This window comes from Bombus pascuorum, chromosome 9 (assembly GCF_905332965.1).
Source record: "Bombus pascuorum chromosome 9, iyBomPasc1.1, whole genome shotgun sequence".
Classification (NCBI taxonomy): Eukaryota; Metazoa; Arthropoda; class Insecta; order Hymenoptera; family Apidae; genus Bombus; species Bombus pascuorum.
In genome coordinates this window covers 14590541-14606868 of record NC_083496.1, presented here as the reverse complement: position 1 = coordinate 14606868, position 16328 = coordinate 14590541, and the positions used below count along the sequence as shown (strand labels likewise).

Genomic DNA, 16328 nt, shown 5'->3' with positions numbered 1-16328 from the left:
TGAAAGACGACTCATTGTCAGGGGTTCTATGTTCTATCTATTTATCTATCTATCTAACGTATTATCCTACACATACGTATATATATGTATACGTAGCTATGGTGCAACGGCTGTCTATGCTCGTCCTTCGATGTATCGAGCTATTCGGGCTACCATCTAGAATCTAGACCTAGTCTCTTAAACTCTAGGCATTCAAGTTTGATCGACAGTCGTGAAAACGCATAAAAGCACGTGCGATTCGATTAATTGGGATGCGCAATGCCAAATTTGCCCTGATTTTCTTGTTTTATAAATCTCTCTCTCTCCCTCCCTCTTTCTCTCTCTCTCTCTTTCCCCCTCTTTTCTTTTCCTCTGCACAACGCCGAATCGGTAGTTTCACTTGAAATTCGTTCAAAAGGAAAATCAGGGAGAGTCGAGCGTTGAGAAAGGATACTACGAATAGAAAAGTAACAGAGTTTGTTGCAATTGAATTTGGTGCAAAAATTGTTGAGAGATCGCGCATGTTAAGATCAGGGAAAAAGGAGAAATAAGCTAATGCTTAGAACGAAACTTGAAACGAGTGAAATGGAAATGTAGAATCGAAGAATTGAATTGAATTCAACTACTTACGCAGATAAAGCAGCACCCATCCGCGAATGAGACATTTCGTTCCATTAGGAAGGAGAATTGAAAGAGAAGATAGAAGAGTCAAGTGAAGCAGTACGAGAGAAGATAGATTAAAAGTTTTTGCTATTTACCAACTCGTGGTATACTTACTCCAATTGCGCTCTGGATCCCAATAGTAACCCCGAAAGGACGCATGAAACAAAAGAAGTGAAAACAGGAATTGGTGAGTCTTGTGTCTTGAATCTTGAATCTCGATCTCGAATTCGAAGAGAGAACGACGAAACAAACGATCACAAGGAATTCGTTTTGGTTCGATGGACTCTCGGAACTTTCGCGTCACAATATTTTCTTCGCTGTGGTGCTCCAAACGTTCCACGTTTCGTTTGAAACTGTGGCGCAATCAGTGCCACTCGCAATAGTAACGAATCCGAAGAAGAAGAAACTTGAGAAGAGAGGCCAGCCAATCGAAAAATATAAAATGCGAAATACAGAAAGAGAGAGAGAGAAAGAAAGAGAGAGAAAGAGAAAGAGAGAGAGAGAGAGAGAGGTATAATGTCCCACGTTGTGAGTCATTGTTCCAGACAAGCTTATTCGATGACGCTTTACGCTAATCGCCTCAGGGGGACACGCTATCATGCTAATTTTATTCCTAATTTACGTTGCCGATTTAATACACATTCCTTACCTGGTGGTGTAATACTCGAAGAAGGCAACCAGTATTTCCAAAGACCTCGTGACTGCAGCCCACATGATTTTATCGTTCCGAGAGAGTCTTTAACCACGATTATTGCGAGAACCAGAGTTCACATTCCTGTTATCGAGTTTATGATCTATTCCATTGAAAGAAGACGAAAAACGAAGAACGTATTTTCCTATTTATACGCGTGTGCAACCTCCAGCCGCCTCTAAACTTCGCAATCTCTTTCTTCTTTCTCTTTGCTCGATAATACACTTCCTCAAGCGAATTATTCTCTTCAAATCACAAAACCTGGCGCGATCCGATCCGATTCGATCTTCGATACTTTGGACAAATTTTGTCTAAATACACAATAAGCAGCACACGAAAACGTTTAATTTAAGAATTGTAACATTTCGATACGTTTAGATATCGAATCCGATGCAGGTAAGAATATTTGTAGTTCTTAATAGTGAATATTTCGCATTCATAAAACAATTCGTATCGCTACACGACGTCATTTCAGAAACAGTTTAGCGGTGGTGCGTGAATCTCAGTTCTCTCGAGCAACAATGTTTCAAAGAGAATGGCGGCTGTCGTGTACCTATATCGCGAATATTCAACGTTTTCGCAAATGTATCAGAGGGGAAATAACGAACAATAGTCAAACGATGCAGAAAGCTCTAGTTCCGTATTTCCGAAAAGCGATCAAAAATAATAATAGTGAGTGATCGTATACGCGAAAAAAATCTAGGAAATTGGTTCGGTTATATTCCATCGCGTCGGTCGGTCAGTCTGTTGGTCGGTAGAACGGACGCGACGGTCGAAAGAAGGGGATACGATCGATCTTAGCTACATTCGCCGGTACCGCTGCCACGCTGTTCACGCCATCGCCGACGTCACTGCCGCCACCACAGTCACCGCCACCGCCACCACCACCACTGTTATCTTCTCTACTTTTATTACGTATCGTGTCTACTGCCAATCAACGCTATCACCCCATAATCGTGGTTACCACGACATTGCTAGTAGCAGCACCACAACACCGCCGTACCGCCACGATTATGCGACGATTATGCGACGCGTCCACGAAATTAGTCACGCGTTATCGATTCGCGCACTGTTCCAGGGGCCAAGTCCTCCGACGTTATCGATATTCGAGAACCGGACGACAAATTCCGAACTCAATCAAGGATATATTATATCGTGCACGTGGCAACGATGTCTGCGAAGGTCGATAGATACGGCGCGCGCATCTCGCTGGGCACGCATACGCTTACATCCAGACGCGATTAAACCATTTTTATACACCAATCACGAAATTCTATTGATAAGGCTGGCTTTCAATTGTATGTACTACAATTTACACGTATCCATCGATCTGCAAGCCCTATCGATCTCATCCCCCTTCACCTTCCATCTCCTCTCCATCTCATCTCTCGCCCTCGTCCTCTGTCAAACTCAAGACTCCAGATAATGTTCGGAACGTCCGTGCGCCGAACACTGAGGATCGTTACAACAACGATAATTTCGTTCTAGTACAGCAAACAAATCAGTCATATAGCGTAGATTTTTCTCTTTCTCTGAGAGATTTGTTCTGGTCGTAGATGTCGGTAGCAAAAAGTCCTCCGAGCTTTCAGCACGAAGGAAAATTACGAACGAGACGATCGATCGAAACGCACGCGCACGACAAAGGTAAGAGTTCCTGGCCGTGATGCGGTTCGGTCAATGCCGAAGAATATCCAAGCAACAGGTTCCTAGTCGTTGTACTGCACGCGGACTATGAATTTTACAAGCAAATGGACAAACTCCGATACTTTCGAAATTTTACGAAGAATTTACGTCCCTTTCCTGATATGACTTCGGACGAATTACGTAGGTACCTACTATGTTCGAATTTAGATGCACGTAGTGTCCCTTCAACGACTACGTACATTTATCGGATTACTTTGCAATGCTTGCACGAACAATGGACAAAATTATGATGTCAACCATACGATGTTACTGAAACATCATCTTATTTCACAACTTTCAAATATTTACATATGTGTATTTTGCACGGTCCGCAGGATTCGACGTAGTTTCGACAAAATTTCATCACCAACTTGAAACGATTTTAGTTTACAAATCTAATTCGAGGAATCGATTATCGTTAAAAGATCAAATTACGAACAATTTATAATCGATCGATGATTACTACTTTTGTTTTCGCCGTCATCGTGCTACGTGGTCGAAAATAAAAGGTTTCATCTAGTGTGCAATCTTATAACTCTTTAGCCACCTGTTACGTAGTTGACGCATTTGAAGAACACAGATCGAAACAATGCAAGATAGAACATTAACGATCGCCACGCGAGCACGCGACATGTTATATACGCTTATCGTTTTTCCAATTTTATCGCGGCTCCTTCGCGCCCACGTTACCCCCACTGACCTCGAGAGAAAATCGCACACCTTTTATATAGACCTCCTTTCTTGGACTTTCTAGTCCATAACAAGCGTTTGCTAGAATATTTTATACTCCCCGGTAAAATCAGGCGAATGGACGATAATAATAAAAACGTGTTGTCGTAGAACAACGCGCGAAGTGATATATAGGGAATCCTAATCGAATGCCTTCGTAGCCGGGACGAATAAACAAAAGCTGGTAGGATCAATTGAAAAAATTGTAAGTCGTAGGCTGAAAGCCGTAAGCCATATGCCGTAAGTAGCGAGTAGTGATCCGTGAACCGTGAGGCGTGAGCCGTAAATCGTAAAGAAGTACACCTCGCGAGAATATCTCTTTACGTCGATCGAAAGAGAAAGTGGTAACGTACCGCGATCGCTTTCGCGCGAAAAAACGCGCGTGTTTCGCTACTTCTACCCGCAACCGCGTCGCATCACAGACTAAACTTTCCTCCTGGGTGGAAAAGCCCTGGTTGCATTCGCATCGATGCTTTCAAGCCTTCGATACATTGGCGCCACCTCGCTGCTCACCCAAGGACCGTTCCGGACGCCATAGAAAACTTCTCCTACGCACCAGGGATCAAACGCGCGCACCCCTTTTTGCCCTTCTATCATCCGTTTGCTCTCCCCTTCCTGCTCTTTTAACCCAGACCTACCCTCTCCACACTGGTTATGCCGCTCTACCATCGTGTCGTATCCTTACCCTCTACGCCTGTACCTGTTACCATCTCCACCGTACCGCTATCGCTCCCACCATATCAACCCATCCCCTCCACAGCCAACACCCCGCTATCGCTGCCACCACTACCTCTATCTTCACCGCCGCCACCATCGCCACCATCACCACCACTACCACCACACCTCCACTTCCGTCCACCTCCGTCCACCATCCCCACTCCCCTACCGCTACCACCACAACCACCATCACACCATCACCGCTACTACTTACTGTCACTCTTACCCTTATACAAGCGTATCGCTCTCTCTTCATCTTCGATCCGTTATCACTTCTCTCAAAATCTTTGCTTTGTCGCGAATTTCCTTGAAATTTGATTCGATCCGATAGTTAGCATCAGAAAATTACATTAAACGCTGGTATTTTGTTCGCCAAACGATTTATATCGAACTTCCCGGATTGTCTATCCAAAATATGCCATGAATCTTAAAACCGTCGCGTCGCGTCAAATTTGCAGTTGCATGCAAGTTGCTTTTCCATTTATCCAAAGTCGATTAAATCGGCAAAAATCGGACGAGAAAGAAAGAAATTATAGCTGGAGATTTTTTCCGATTTTTTATGTACGAACGAGAAAAACCCACGAATCGCCGAAACGACGAGTTCGATCGGGAGTTGCTCCTGTTTCTCCTTTGTCTAGAAAAAGCCTGAGGCATCGTTAAATAAAGTGGGCCAGTTCTGGTGTCCTTTCAATTATTTGTATATATCTTGGTGGTCGGGAAAAAACTCGGATGAGAAATAAAGGAAACGAAAATGGGTTGCAGACACGTGCGCAAGCGCGTTCTCGTGTCATTTAACTGACCGAACTCTACTACCGGATGATAGACGCGGCTGTTCCGTTTACAAGATTCATCGCCTCGAGCGATTCGAATATGTATTACATGTGGGTACAGTGGTCTCTCGGCAGAGCCTACGAAAACGCGTGAACACGCGACTCTGTATATCGACACATATAAGTAATTTACGATAAATCGCAAAATTGTTGAATAGCAGCTGTAAATCGAAACAACAACATACAAATGTCTCTTTAGTTTTACTCGAGAGCTCCTCTTCCCTGACATTTCATATTGATGATGCTTTTTCATTCGTTTGATAGGAACTTGTTATCCCGAATACTGCTTACAATATATGTATACGATTCACTGTGAAAAATATTATTACACATCGACTATCGTTATCGATCGCTTCTACATAAATTTGTAGAACATGTTAAGAAGAATGATACTCTCCTCTTTCTCTCTCTTTCTTATTCTTTCGTCCCTTCCCTCCCTTCTTCCCATTTTCTCTTTCTATTGTTTTTCCTCTCGCTACCTCTCTGTCCAATATTTCGCCCTTTTTCTATCAATTTTTCTTCGTTGTCCAATGTTTCTTCTTCTCGATTCTCTTACCGTGGATCTTGCGCCTATCAGCGCCTTACTTTTTAATGTAGAGGTAATTTCAAGTACGCGACACGCGCATACAGGAACGTCCCGTAAATGAGACGAACGAAGACCGACGAAGAACGATAAAAGTACAAAGAACGAGAATGAAAGACGCGTATGGCCCATGGATCTCGAGACCCAGGGAATTATTAAGTTGACGAGGATAAGCGAAGTTGGAAATTCGTTCCTTTATAAGTACATATACATAGTTATAGATATTTACAGGAGTATGTTTCGCTGAAACGATTCGCATGCTTCGAGAAATTGTTAATGAAAAGAGGGGTGGATACACGGTTTGAAAACTGCGCGAACTTTGCGCGACTGCGAAAGCAAAAGGGGTAAAGAAGGAAAAGGATGAAAAGAGTCGAAGATACTGAGTGCAAGCGGCCATAATCGGCCATAATCGGCCATAATCGGCCATAACCGCGCGCGCCCATCGCGAAAACGGTGACGACTCGACCGCGTAGCGTGGATAATCAGTATCGGACAGAGAGGAATCGGACGGATAATCTCGGATGGAAGCAGCGACAAGCAAGTGCGCGCGCGATAAACTACCAAAACGGATTTGAATGCGTAGGTTTGTGTGATACTAATTGCCTAGATGGCGATGAAACGCGACAGAAGCATAAAAAAGCCAAGCAATTAATTAGTGCGCGCGCTACGTGCCGATGCTTTCTAGCATCCTGGTTACTCGTACCACGTCGAATCGATTACGTGCTCGACGAACGGCCGAGTTAATTTACTCACAGACTCTGCGACAAGAACCGCGACAGTGCCAACTTGCTGATTCGATTGTTTTTCAGGCCATCCAACATTGCAGAGGCTGCGATTTCCATATTCGATCGTTCGCTTAACCAAACTAGAAGCGAAACAATTTCCCGTGTTCGTTCTTGACTGATTCCAATTTATCGAGTAACGAGCTCCTTCGACGTCCCAACCAACCAACGTGTTCCTCCTATTCGTCGAATCGAAACGCGTCCAACGAAAATCCCTCGATCCCAATTCAGAGGCTGACTGATATAATAATATCACGATATCGTATTGTACGTTCACCGTATCGTATCGATCACTATGATTCTCTGTGTTTCGAAGCTGGTCGTGTTTGCTATACGAACTATCGAAATAACAACTATGCTATTTCGTCAATCTTCTTCCAAGCACACATACAAATCGTCGAAAGGCGAGGCGAGGCGAGGCGAGAAAATGCAAACAGCGTTACAAGTCCTCCTTGATGACCGAACGCTGATTATTTATTTTACCCCTCTCTTTTACCTCGATGCCAATTAATCCAATTTTCAACGTATTTCTCGTCGAATCGCAGCGTCGCATGATTCGAGCCTAATTTTTTCTTCATCAACGATCTCGTATCTCGATCTCCTTTCTTTCCAACACGATCGTCACCAACCTCGTCGACGAAACAGTTTCATGTATAATGGAAACAGTTTTCGCTTTCTTCTCCTTCCTTTGCCAACCTCTCTCTCTCTCTCTCTCTTTCTTTCTCTTTTTTCCTCTATTTATTCTTTTTCCTTCTCTTTATCGTTTTATCGTTCTCTTACACGCTTCTAGTCAACTTTCTGTTTACCCCCCTCCCGCCGCGCTTTCTCTCGTCCTGTCCCCCTTCTTCTTTGGTTCTTTTCCTGAAAAGACGTTGATAATTTGTCGTCGTTCGTCGTTTGTCGGTCGTCGGTCGTCGTCAGACAGTCGTCAAAAAATACCGTGTCCGGTCCTTTTAACGCGTTACGGTCACGATAATTAGGATCGTCTAATTCTCGACGACGACAACAATGACTAACTTTCGTTATTCTTCTCTTTTATTTCCTTTTCTTTTCGATTTTATCTTTTAGCATGATCGTTTGTGTCCTTTTCCAAAAAGAAACAGGGAAACTGAAAATCAATTTCTTAGTAATTTACGAGTAAATCGCGTACAAACGTTGTTCGTTCCGGATAGAAATGAATACTTGAACGAGACGCGCTACGTGCCCTTCCAACGACCGATTCACCCACTATATGTAGGATATGTAGGATTAAGGCTAACCGTCGCGTCACATTCGAAGTAATCAAAGAATTCTCCTTTAACTCTTCGATATTCTTGAAATATGCTTTTTCGCGTGAATTTAGAAACTGATTCGAAAAACGCTCTATGTCGTCCAGCGGCAACGCTCGACGAATAGATTAATAAATACAAACAACGACTAATGATCGTCGCTTTTGTGATTCAACAACGTTGTAGTTATAGCCAACGCGTTACAAGTGCCCAAAAAATACGATCAGTTTGCCCGTAAAAAGAGACGAAAAAAAGAACTTTTTCTTTCTGCCAACACAACTTTGTAATTTTTCAAACTTTTCTCGTTTTCTTCTTTTTAATTTTTCTCTCCACCCGCTATTCTTCTCTATGCTCGTCTTTGCTTCTTCTTTGCTTTTCCCTTTTGTTTCTATCTTCCTCTCTTTCTCTTCCTTTCGCTGCTCGTCTCCTCTTCTTTCTCGCGCTGTCTTTCGAATTAAAGAAACTTTGAACATAAAACTATTTATCCACTGGTTTTCAAAAAAAATCCGCAAATACACCGATCGAATGTTTCCGTTCGTCGATTCGTTTGCCGTCAGACGTGGCAACCGCTTCGATTTCACTACGATCTGATCCGATCCGATCCAATCCGATCTAAAGAGTTAAATAAATTCGATCACTTAGACCGAAAGTCGGCCGATCGAATGCAAGGGTTACGTGGTGAAAGCACGATATACACCCGTCTAGTTTTCGACGAACCCAACAGGATAATATGGGAAAGGGGAGAAGGTGGCGGAGGTGGAGAAAGAGGAGAAGAATAAAGAGAAGGAGGAGAGGAGGGGGTGTGGATAGAGGATGGTAGTAGAAAGAAAAAAAGATTGTTCGCGTCGTTAGCCAATTACGGAAAGAAAATTCTTCAAAAAAATTCAGCGACACACGCGACTTCTTGTTTCGAAAAAGAAGAACTTTTTTAACGCCCTTTTTAACGAAATACCAGATCGTTTTGAAAACCAGTGAAAATCGACGCACTGTGACTCGTACTTTTAATTAAGTCACTCTCGATTTTTCGTCATACTGTAAAGATGTTCAGCCATTGCTCTTCAACATGAGCATCCATTTCCTTCGATCCTCGATTACGTCCTCCAGGAAACAAGGACAAGGACGACGATAACAAGGACAAGGACGACGACGACGACGACGACGACGATGATGATATTCACGATAACGTCGACAGCGACGATAGTAACACCAACAAGGATAAATGATAATCGATATCAGAGGCGAGAAATTCTCGAAGGATGATACGAATACGAAAAATGTAGAGAACCGATCCAACGACTAGTATACGTTTCGTCCAACTGAAACGGACAAGCCGTTTGCTAAACGCGAACTACCTTTCTCCGCTGTGGTATGACCTACTCGTACACTGCTCTCAGCTGCTTTCAACCCCCGGAATCCTACCGTTACCCCTATGACCAATCCCCACTTGGTCCTTCCTGCCTTTCCCCTCCCCCTCACCTTCTTTCCCCATTCCTACCACTGCCCTCGTTCCACCCGTTTCGTTTCTACCACCCCAAGTCCCACTCCGATCTTTCCCGCCTCCTTCCCGCACCGCGATCCACACTCCCTAGACTCGACTCTTCCTGGACCTTTGCTTCCCCTCCGACTCTTTTCCCAGGATCGCTTATACATACACATATACTTACGTACATATACATTACTATCACTATTACTATCTATCCCTCTCTCCATCGTACTGCTTCCTTCCACGGCGCATCTCCCATCCTATCCTGTTCTGCCCTGCCTGCCGCTTCTCCTACCAACTATTCTTTACCGACCAGTGCTATACTATGTAAACTATGTTATATACATATAATATGTACATCACTCGACGTATGTCCTTGCTTCGTCGCTTATTTCTCCATGTCCCTACCACATGCCAACTGTCGCGCGCGCTTCTTTTCTCGTATCATCCTCCTTTCAAGCACGTTAGTCGTTCTTTCGTTTCGTCTCGTCTCATCCTACGGTTAGCTTTTGTTCATCATCTACCTTCTACTCTCCATGCCGTTTGCGATTTATATTTTTTACCTTACTTTTACTTTTCTCTCTTAAACCTTCGTAAATCTAATAACCTTTCCATTATCCTATTCTTCCTACTTCCTACATCGATGATTAACGATCTATGATCGACGATCGATGGTTCAATTACGCCATTTAGCAGTCGCGATTTATATTTTTATTTTCCCCTTTCTCCTCTTTTCCAAAATTTCATTTCTTTCGATAAAAGTTTGCAATTGATATATCCGTTCGACACAATGATTACGAGCAATCGCCATCTCTTTCGAAACGTTTAAACTAAGTAAGAGCATTCAAATAAGGAGATTTACCAGTACATATATGCATTTATGTAGTATGCTTTGATACGAAAGATAGAATTGTTTTGTAACGTTTGTAAAGTACTCGCCTTATTTCACGAGGAATTGCGACGGGTAACGTGGATTTTTGTGCGACGGAATGTTTTAATAAGAACCAAACGATTTCGGAAATACGTGTACCGCGGTTCGATTAGCTTTCTTACGTATCGGCACAAATAAGTAAAAATCGTAACGAACTGTGATTGTTATACGAATCTCGATAGAAGACGGTAGCTATGTGTGTATGTATGAAGTATGCAACGTAACAAGTGGCATATCTGTTGCATTCCGCCGATTTAAGTGCTGCGAAACACCAGACTACCTGGCAGGTTTCCAATTGGCACCTTGTTGGGAATTACGGAATTTATAGCGCTCTATCTCCTTCACTTTATCATCGTTTGCAACTTTTTCCTAGTTTCTCGGCCAATCAAGTTCACGAGTTTCGATACTCGATCAGTAAACACTTGACCGTTCCAGCAAGCGACAATGGCAAACTAATACGAGATTTAAGCGATCGATTCGACGAACAATTTCGATCGCGACTTGATACATGTTTATACATATTACTTTATATCCAGTGTTTTCCCTTTCATTTTTCTTTTTTCGTAGACAATTGACAGAAATGACAAAATATCCAGGACGTAGTGTGCAATTCAAGTTCATGAACTAACTTTATTTACAAATTGTTTATGCAATTTCTATGTTGGATATAATGCTTTGGTGGATATAGTGATTCGCCGAAACGTACGCGTATTTATGTTCGGTCGCGACCGAAATAATTTAGTTCTATTTATTTATTTATTTATTTACTTATTTATTTAAGCGAGCAATATGCCCTTGATATACATCTATGATAGTAAAAATGAAGATACAAAACGAAAAAAATCATCTAGAACGAACAGAGATTACATTATAATGGTACTTCTTCATATAATTGTGTAAAATATTGCAACATCCGAAAATCGACTACAGAGACACGGAGAGAAAAAGTAAGTTTGTACATTATCATTATCATTATTGTTGTTGTCGTTGCTTTTGCTGTTATTGTTGTTATTGTTATCATGATTATTATTATTTTTATTATTTTTATTATTATATATTTATACGTTATTTTTGTACGTTAACGAAAATTAATCGATCGCTCGACCTCGAACCACTGTCGAGAGATACCTGTATCTCGTCAGTGCCCGAGCCGCGTAATCAAACAATATTCGAAACGCGAATTTCTCTATTGTCGGTAAAATCGGCATTTTTCGACACTGGCCAAGTGATCGGTCAAATGGTCAAGTCACAGACGAGTATACTTTGTACATAGACGTCTTGTCGGTCACAATAACCTGTCCATAGTCGGTCTCTGTAATCAAATTATTTCTCAGTCGGTAACAAGTAACTGGATACTGCTTTACCAACCGGTACTTACAACTTTTATCCATTTTCATTCATTTGCTTCAATTGACTAATATATACGTACATATGTTTGTACATATGTATGTACTCCTTTTCCCACTCTCTCCCCCATCACTTCTCTTAACCTGTTTCTCTTTCCATTTACACAGTTTTATTAGGAAATAACTGCGGTATTATATTATTACTTGTTTGCCAAATTATTACATACATCTTTACAGTTTTCGTTCGAGAAAGGTACGGTTATATTTGATCGGACAAACAGAATGTAAAACCAAATTGACGTTTGAGCTTACCCGAAAGATTTTGTACTGATTAAAGGTGTCCTGAGATTTAAAAGACCATTTCTCTTAGCTGGTTTCCCATGTCGGTTATCGTTGAAACTATCCCCATGTTCGCTCTGTGGTTCGAGATCATTGTCCCGCCGTTTCGATTTTTTCGTTCGAAGATAAAGCCACGCTGCCATACCAAAAACCACCAATATCGCTAGACCTCCCACAGTTCCAAAAACTGCTGTTAGAATTACGTCCTTTCGCTCCATGCTAAGTTACCTTTGAAAGAAAGATGTTTATTCAAATAGAGAAACGTTTTATCAATTTTTGCCTGTTTGACCTCTCACATCACGTCCGTGTTCATCAATGAATCTCGTAATTGTATTAATTTGTCAATCGAATACAGAGATCATATTAATACATTAACGAGGTGAGAAAGAACGTATCGTGTGCGACATCGATATTAAAAATACAACTAACCTTTGCTCCTCTCGTTTCCACAAATTTCTTATTATCTACGCTCTACACAGGAGGGGAGTTGGTGCTTGCCGAGGACATGCCAAGAATAAATAACACGGTGGCACCGTAATATTGCATATTACCCAGCTCTCTGTCGATTATATTTCTCCAACTAATCAATACCAATGATATTTTTCACCTCCTTCTCGTTTCTTTGGTCATTTATAGCCATCATATTTTATCCTATGTATTTAATTTCTTTATAGTCTGTCCTCTTCGTCACCCTTCTTCCCCCCTGTTTTTGCTATACATAATCCGTTTTCATAGCGAAAGAGGTGCAGTGCATGGATGCTCAATTGTTACGTACATAAGTAGATTGGTTTTTCCCATGATAAGAGACTGGACGAGCGCGTAGGCGTTACGTGCTTTAACATGAAAAACAACTCGTTAAACCATAGTACAGCATAGCATATTAACCTTTCAATGAATCCTCGGCTTTCCCCGTATTCGTGGAACATTAAATGCGGGTACCGCTCGACCGTTTCACTTTTCCCTATGATTCATTATCAGTCTATGTTAAGTTAAATGATGCGTCTCATAATCGAGTTTGGCATAGTTTCAAGTGGTCTTTTCATTGAAACATTTCAGACAACCTAATTAATTATTAACCTTGTGATTAAAATCACGTTCACTAAACAAAAGATTTTCCCCTCGATCACGGTAACGGATGTTGGTTCGCAGTTGTTCACCTTTTTACTCCGTGATCAACGTTTAACCAAGCGCGTATAAACTCACCGATCCGGTTAATGATCGATTATTATAGCTATGAATAATAATAATATAGCGAGTAGGTTGAACGAGACAAAATAAACGCATTACCGAATCATTCAAAGCTTACAAAGTCTCAAACTCGCCAATAAACTAATTGCTATTTATGGATGTTTCATCGCAGAAAATATCAGACGGGTAGTTCCCGTCGTTTCCAGTTACATTACCGCGTAAATCGTTGAGTAATTGTTTTTCTTTTCACTGTGTGCCGATACCGCTGTACCGCATGTTTCTTTAATGCACGGCAATTTCGATAACCTCTACTACTCTCTCGCTCGATCCTAAGATTCGTCTATGCATAATAGACTGGAGTTTTTTTTGCTTGGAACAGAGCAAACGATGCTCGAAAAAGGTGAAAAGCGTGAAAGACTGGACGACTTTAACATTCAACCGACTAAAGCACTAAGCGAGGCGGTATTTATAATTGACCCTCTACCGAACTTTCAAAAGCTCTAAAATTAGGTCGTGCAAAACTTTTCTTTTCTTCCGTACGTTCAAAAAGGGGCAAGATTGCGCGTGCACGACAATCTATCCTTCGTATCGAGTTTCATAGCAAATCGCGTTCGTCTCTTCTTTGTGAAAGCATTCTTACGCTTTTTGTGTGTCTATATATATATATATTATTACACAAATTACACATTGCACATTGTATATATGTATATATTACACACAAAAAGCGTAAAAATGCCTTCACAAAGAAGAGACGAACGCGATTTGCTATGAAACTGATATATATATATCTTCTAAAGTTAAGAGTTAACAGATGTATCCTGTTTGAAATATCAAAACTTGTCACAACAGTTTTCTATGTTATCTTTATTCGATAAAAACTTTCGACTTAATCCGTTTTATGCGTCTACCGCGGTGCAAACGTCGTAATTGATACGCTACAATGAAATACTTTATCGGAAAGATAAACACGTATTAGAGATCCTTTTGTTGCTTGCATTTACGATATCAGTCCATAGCCATATGACCACCACGTGTTATCATATCGTAAATGCTCACTCATAAACATACCATGTAATTTATTTTTCGAATGTAAATAATTTGACAAAAATTCAGTTAAAGATGAACGATAGACATTAGTAAAGAAAGAAACGTTCGGTGCGTTATTCGTGGAGATGACCTGGGAGCCGGCTCGCTTCCATTCCCGTTGCCAACGCCGTGACGCGACGTGTCGCGACGACGCGACAGGGTGAATATGTAGTAACCTTGACCGATGCTAGATATAACAGATATAAGTAAGACGTTGCAACTACGGATCCATATCCGTATCAAGATTATCGCTCTATAGATTTCACCAATCAGAATACTCCTATCTTAACACTTTTGCAAAGTGATATCACGTTGTCATCCGATTTCGTTCTCGAAAGCGATGGTCCTCTACATCGCCAATCATAGATATTCGATAATATAATCCACGAACGTAACAAACCTATTAAATTATAAATTTCTGATGTTTGCTGTTTGCTCTATATGTGATATCGCTAGAAATTTTCGAGCAACACGCCTGCACGCGCCTGGTTTTGTTCGCCTTAGAAAATACTCGAGTATCCCAATAGCGAATTAATCTAATGGCCCATCGCACAAACATCGCTAAATCAGAGATTTCAGTTCATTTCGTTTCATTTCACTTTATTACATTACATTTCATTTCATTTTATTTCGTTTCATTTCATTTCGTTTCATTTCATTTCATTCCATTTTATTTCATTTCATTTCATTTCATTTCATTTCATTTCGATTCGTTTCGTTTTATTCTAAAATTAACACGAATAATATTGCGACATCGATTGCACTCGCGTATTGAATTTTTCAAATCACTTTTTTATTACAAGATCAACCGTATTGACCAAGGATGCGCATCGCGATATATGTATTAATAATCCTGTATGATGCGAATCTTCCGTTTTCCTTTCGCTACCTTTCATTTTGTGGACAAGATCTAGCAATTTTTCTCTGTTTTTGAAATGTACATATATATTTTAATAGAAGCGTACATATATATGCATTTATATATATGTGTATATATACATATACATGTATATAGGTACAAATATATATTTAAACACTGGTTACGTCACGAAAGATGCGAAAGATACGAAAAAAGAATGTAAAAAATAAATGGAACAGAACGGAAAGGGTGAAATAGGGAGAAAATAGGAGAGAGGAAGAGATGGAATTATAAAATACTCACCAAAACAGAGGAGGAAGCTATCCCCTGTCTCGTTGGTATCGGAAAGGCACGCTACTGAACAAACGATTGTTTAGACGAACGAAATTGATATCCGATGACATTCATTTTACGCGTTTACGTTCACTGATGGACACCATCCGTTTCAAATTTTTTGCGTTGGTCAACGATAACGATAGTGTCGTTGTTCCTCTCCCTCGACAATCATCGCCAAGCAGAGCTCCTACGTGTATACTTTACATACGCGTATAATGAAAAATCGCCGTCCGCGAAACCGAGACTGACAAAATGATAAACTAATAGGAATCACGAAGATCTTCGCAAATCGAATTCTCAGACAAGATCAAAAGAGAAAAAGAAAGAATCAAAAGCGTAAGGAAACAGTTCGTGTGGAACCGGCAAACGAGATTAACAAACGAAGCAAAGGGCGCAAAAATGGGCGGTGCAATATCAATTGGAAAAAGAAAAGGGAGATATGCAATTACGAGCAAGAGTTTGACGAAGGGAAAGGAGCTTTCGAATAACGATGGAAGGTAGCTGCTCAGAAAGAAGGGAGACCGTGTAGATCAACCCAGATTAAATCGAATCGGGAAAATGAAAGGGAAAGTAGGGAAAGAAAAAAAGGGAGGAAGGAATGGAAAGGCTGGGAAGGAGGGAAGTGTTGAAATAAAAAGGAAAAGATAAATGGAGGAAAGAAAGGAAGGCGAAAGAAAATGCGCAGTGGACTAAGCTGATTAGGATAACGGAGAAACGATGAGGACGAAACGAAAGAATTTACTGATTAGAGAAATGTTTAAAAAGCGAAGAGAAGATTAAGATAGGAGGGAAGCAGCAACCGCGTGACAGGCAGCGTCGCGACGCACTGCTGCTC

The 16328-nt window shown here is 41.1% G+C and overlaps 1 protein-coding gene across 15 annotated transcripts in view; it reads right to left on the bottom strand.

Moving 5' to 3' along the window:
- LOC132910335 (synaptotagmin-7) overlaps window positions 1-16328 on the bottom strand; it is a 23965-nt gene extending 7637 nt beyond the window's left edge. Inside the window, exons 1-4 of one of the 15 annotated variants that reach the window (XM_060965978.1) lie at window positions 8925-9271; window positions 6629-8537; window positions 1292-1644; window positions 757-768 (exon numbers count right to left, since the gene is read on the bottom strand). In XM_060965978.1, coding sequence (XP_060821961.1) covers window positions 757-768; window positions 1292-1356 — 77 coding nt within the window. In that variant the 5' untranslated portion in view covers window positions 1357-1644; window positions 6629-8537; window positions 8925-9271. Of the gene's footprint in view, window positions 1-609; window positions 660-756; window positions 769-1291; window positions 2669-3736; window positions 4003-4098; window positions 4394-6628; window positions 8880-8924; window positions 9272-11997; window positions 12253-15460 lie in introns of those variants that run through there. The other 14 variants (XM_060965969.1, XM_060965983.1, XM_060965971.1 and 11 more) reach the window with 14 other exon arrangements.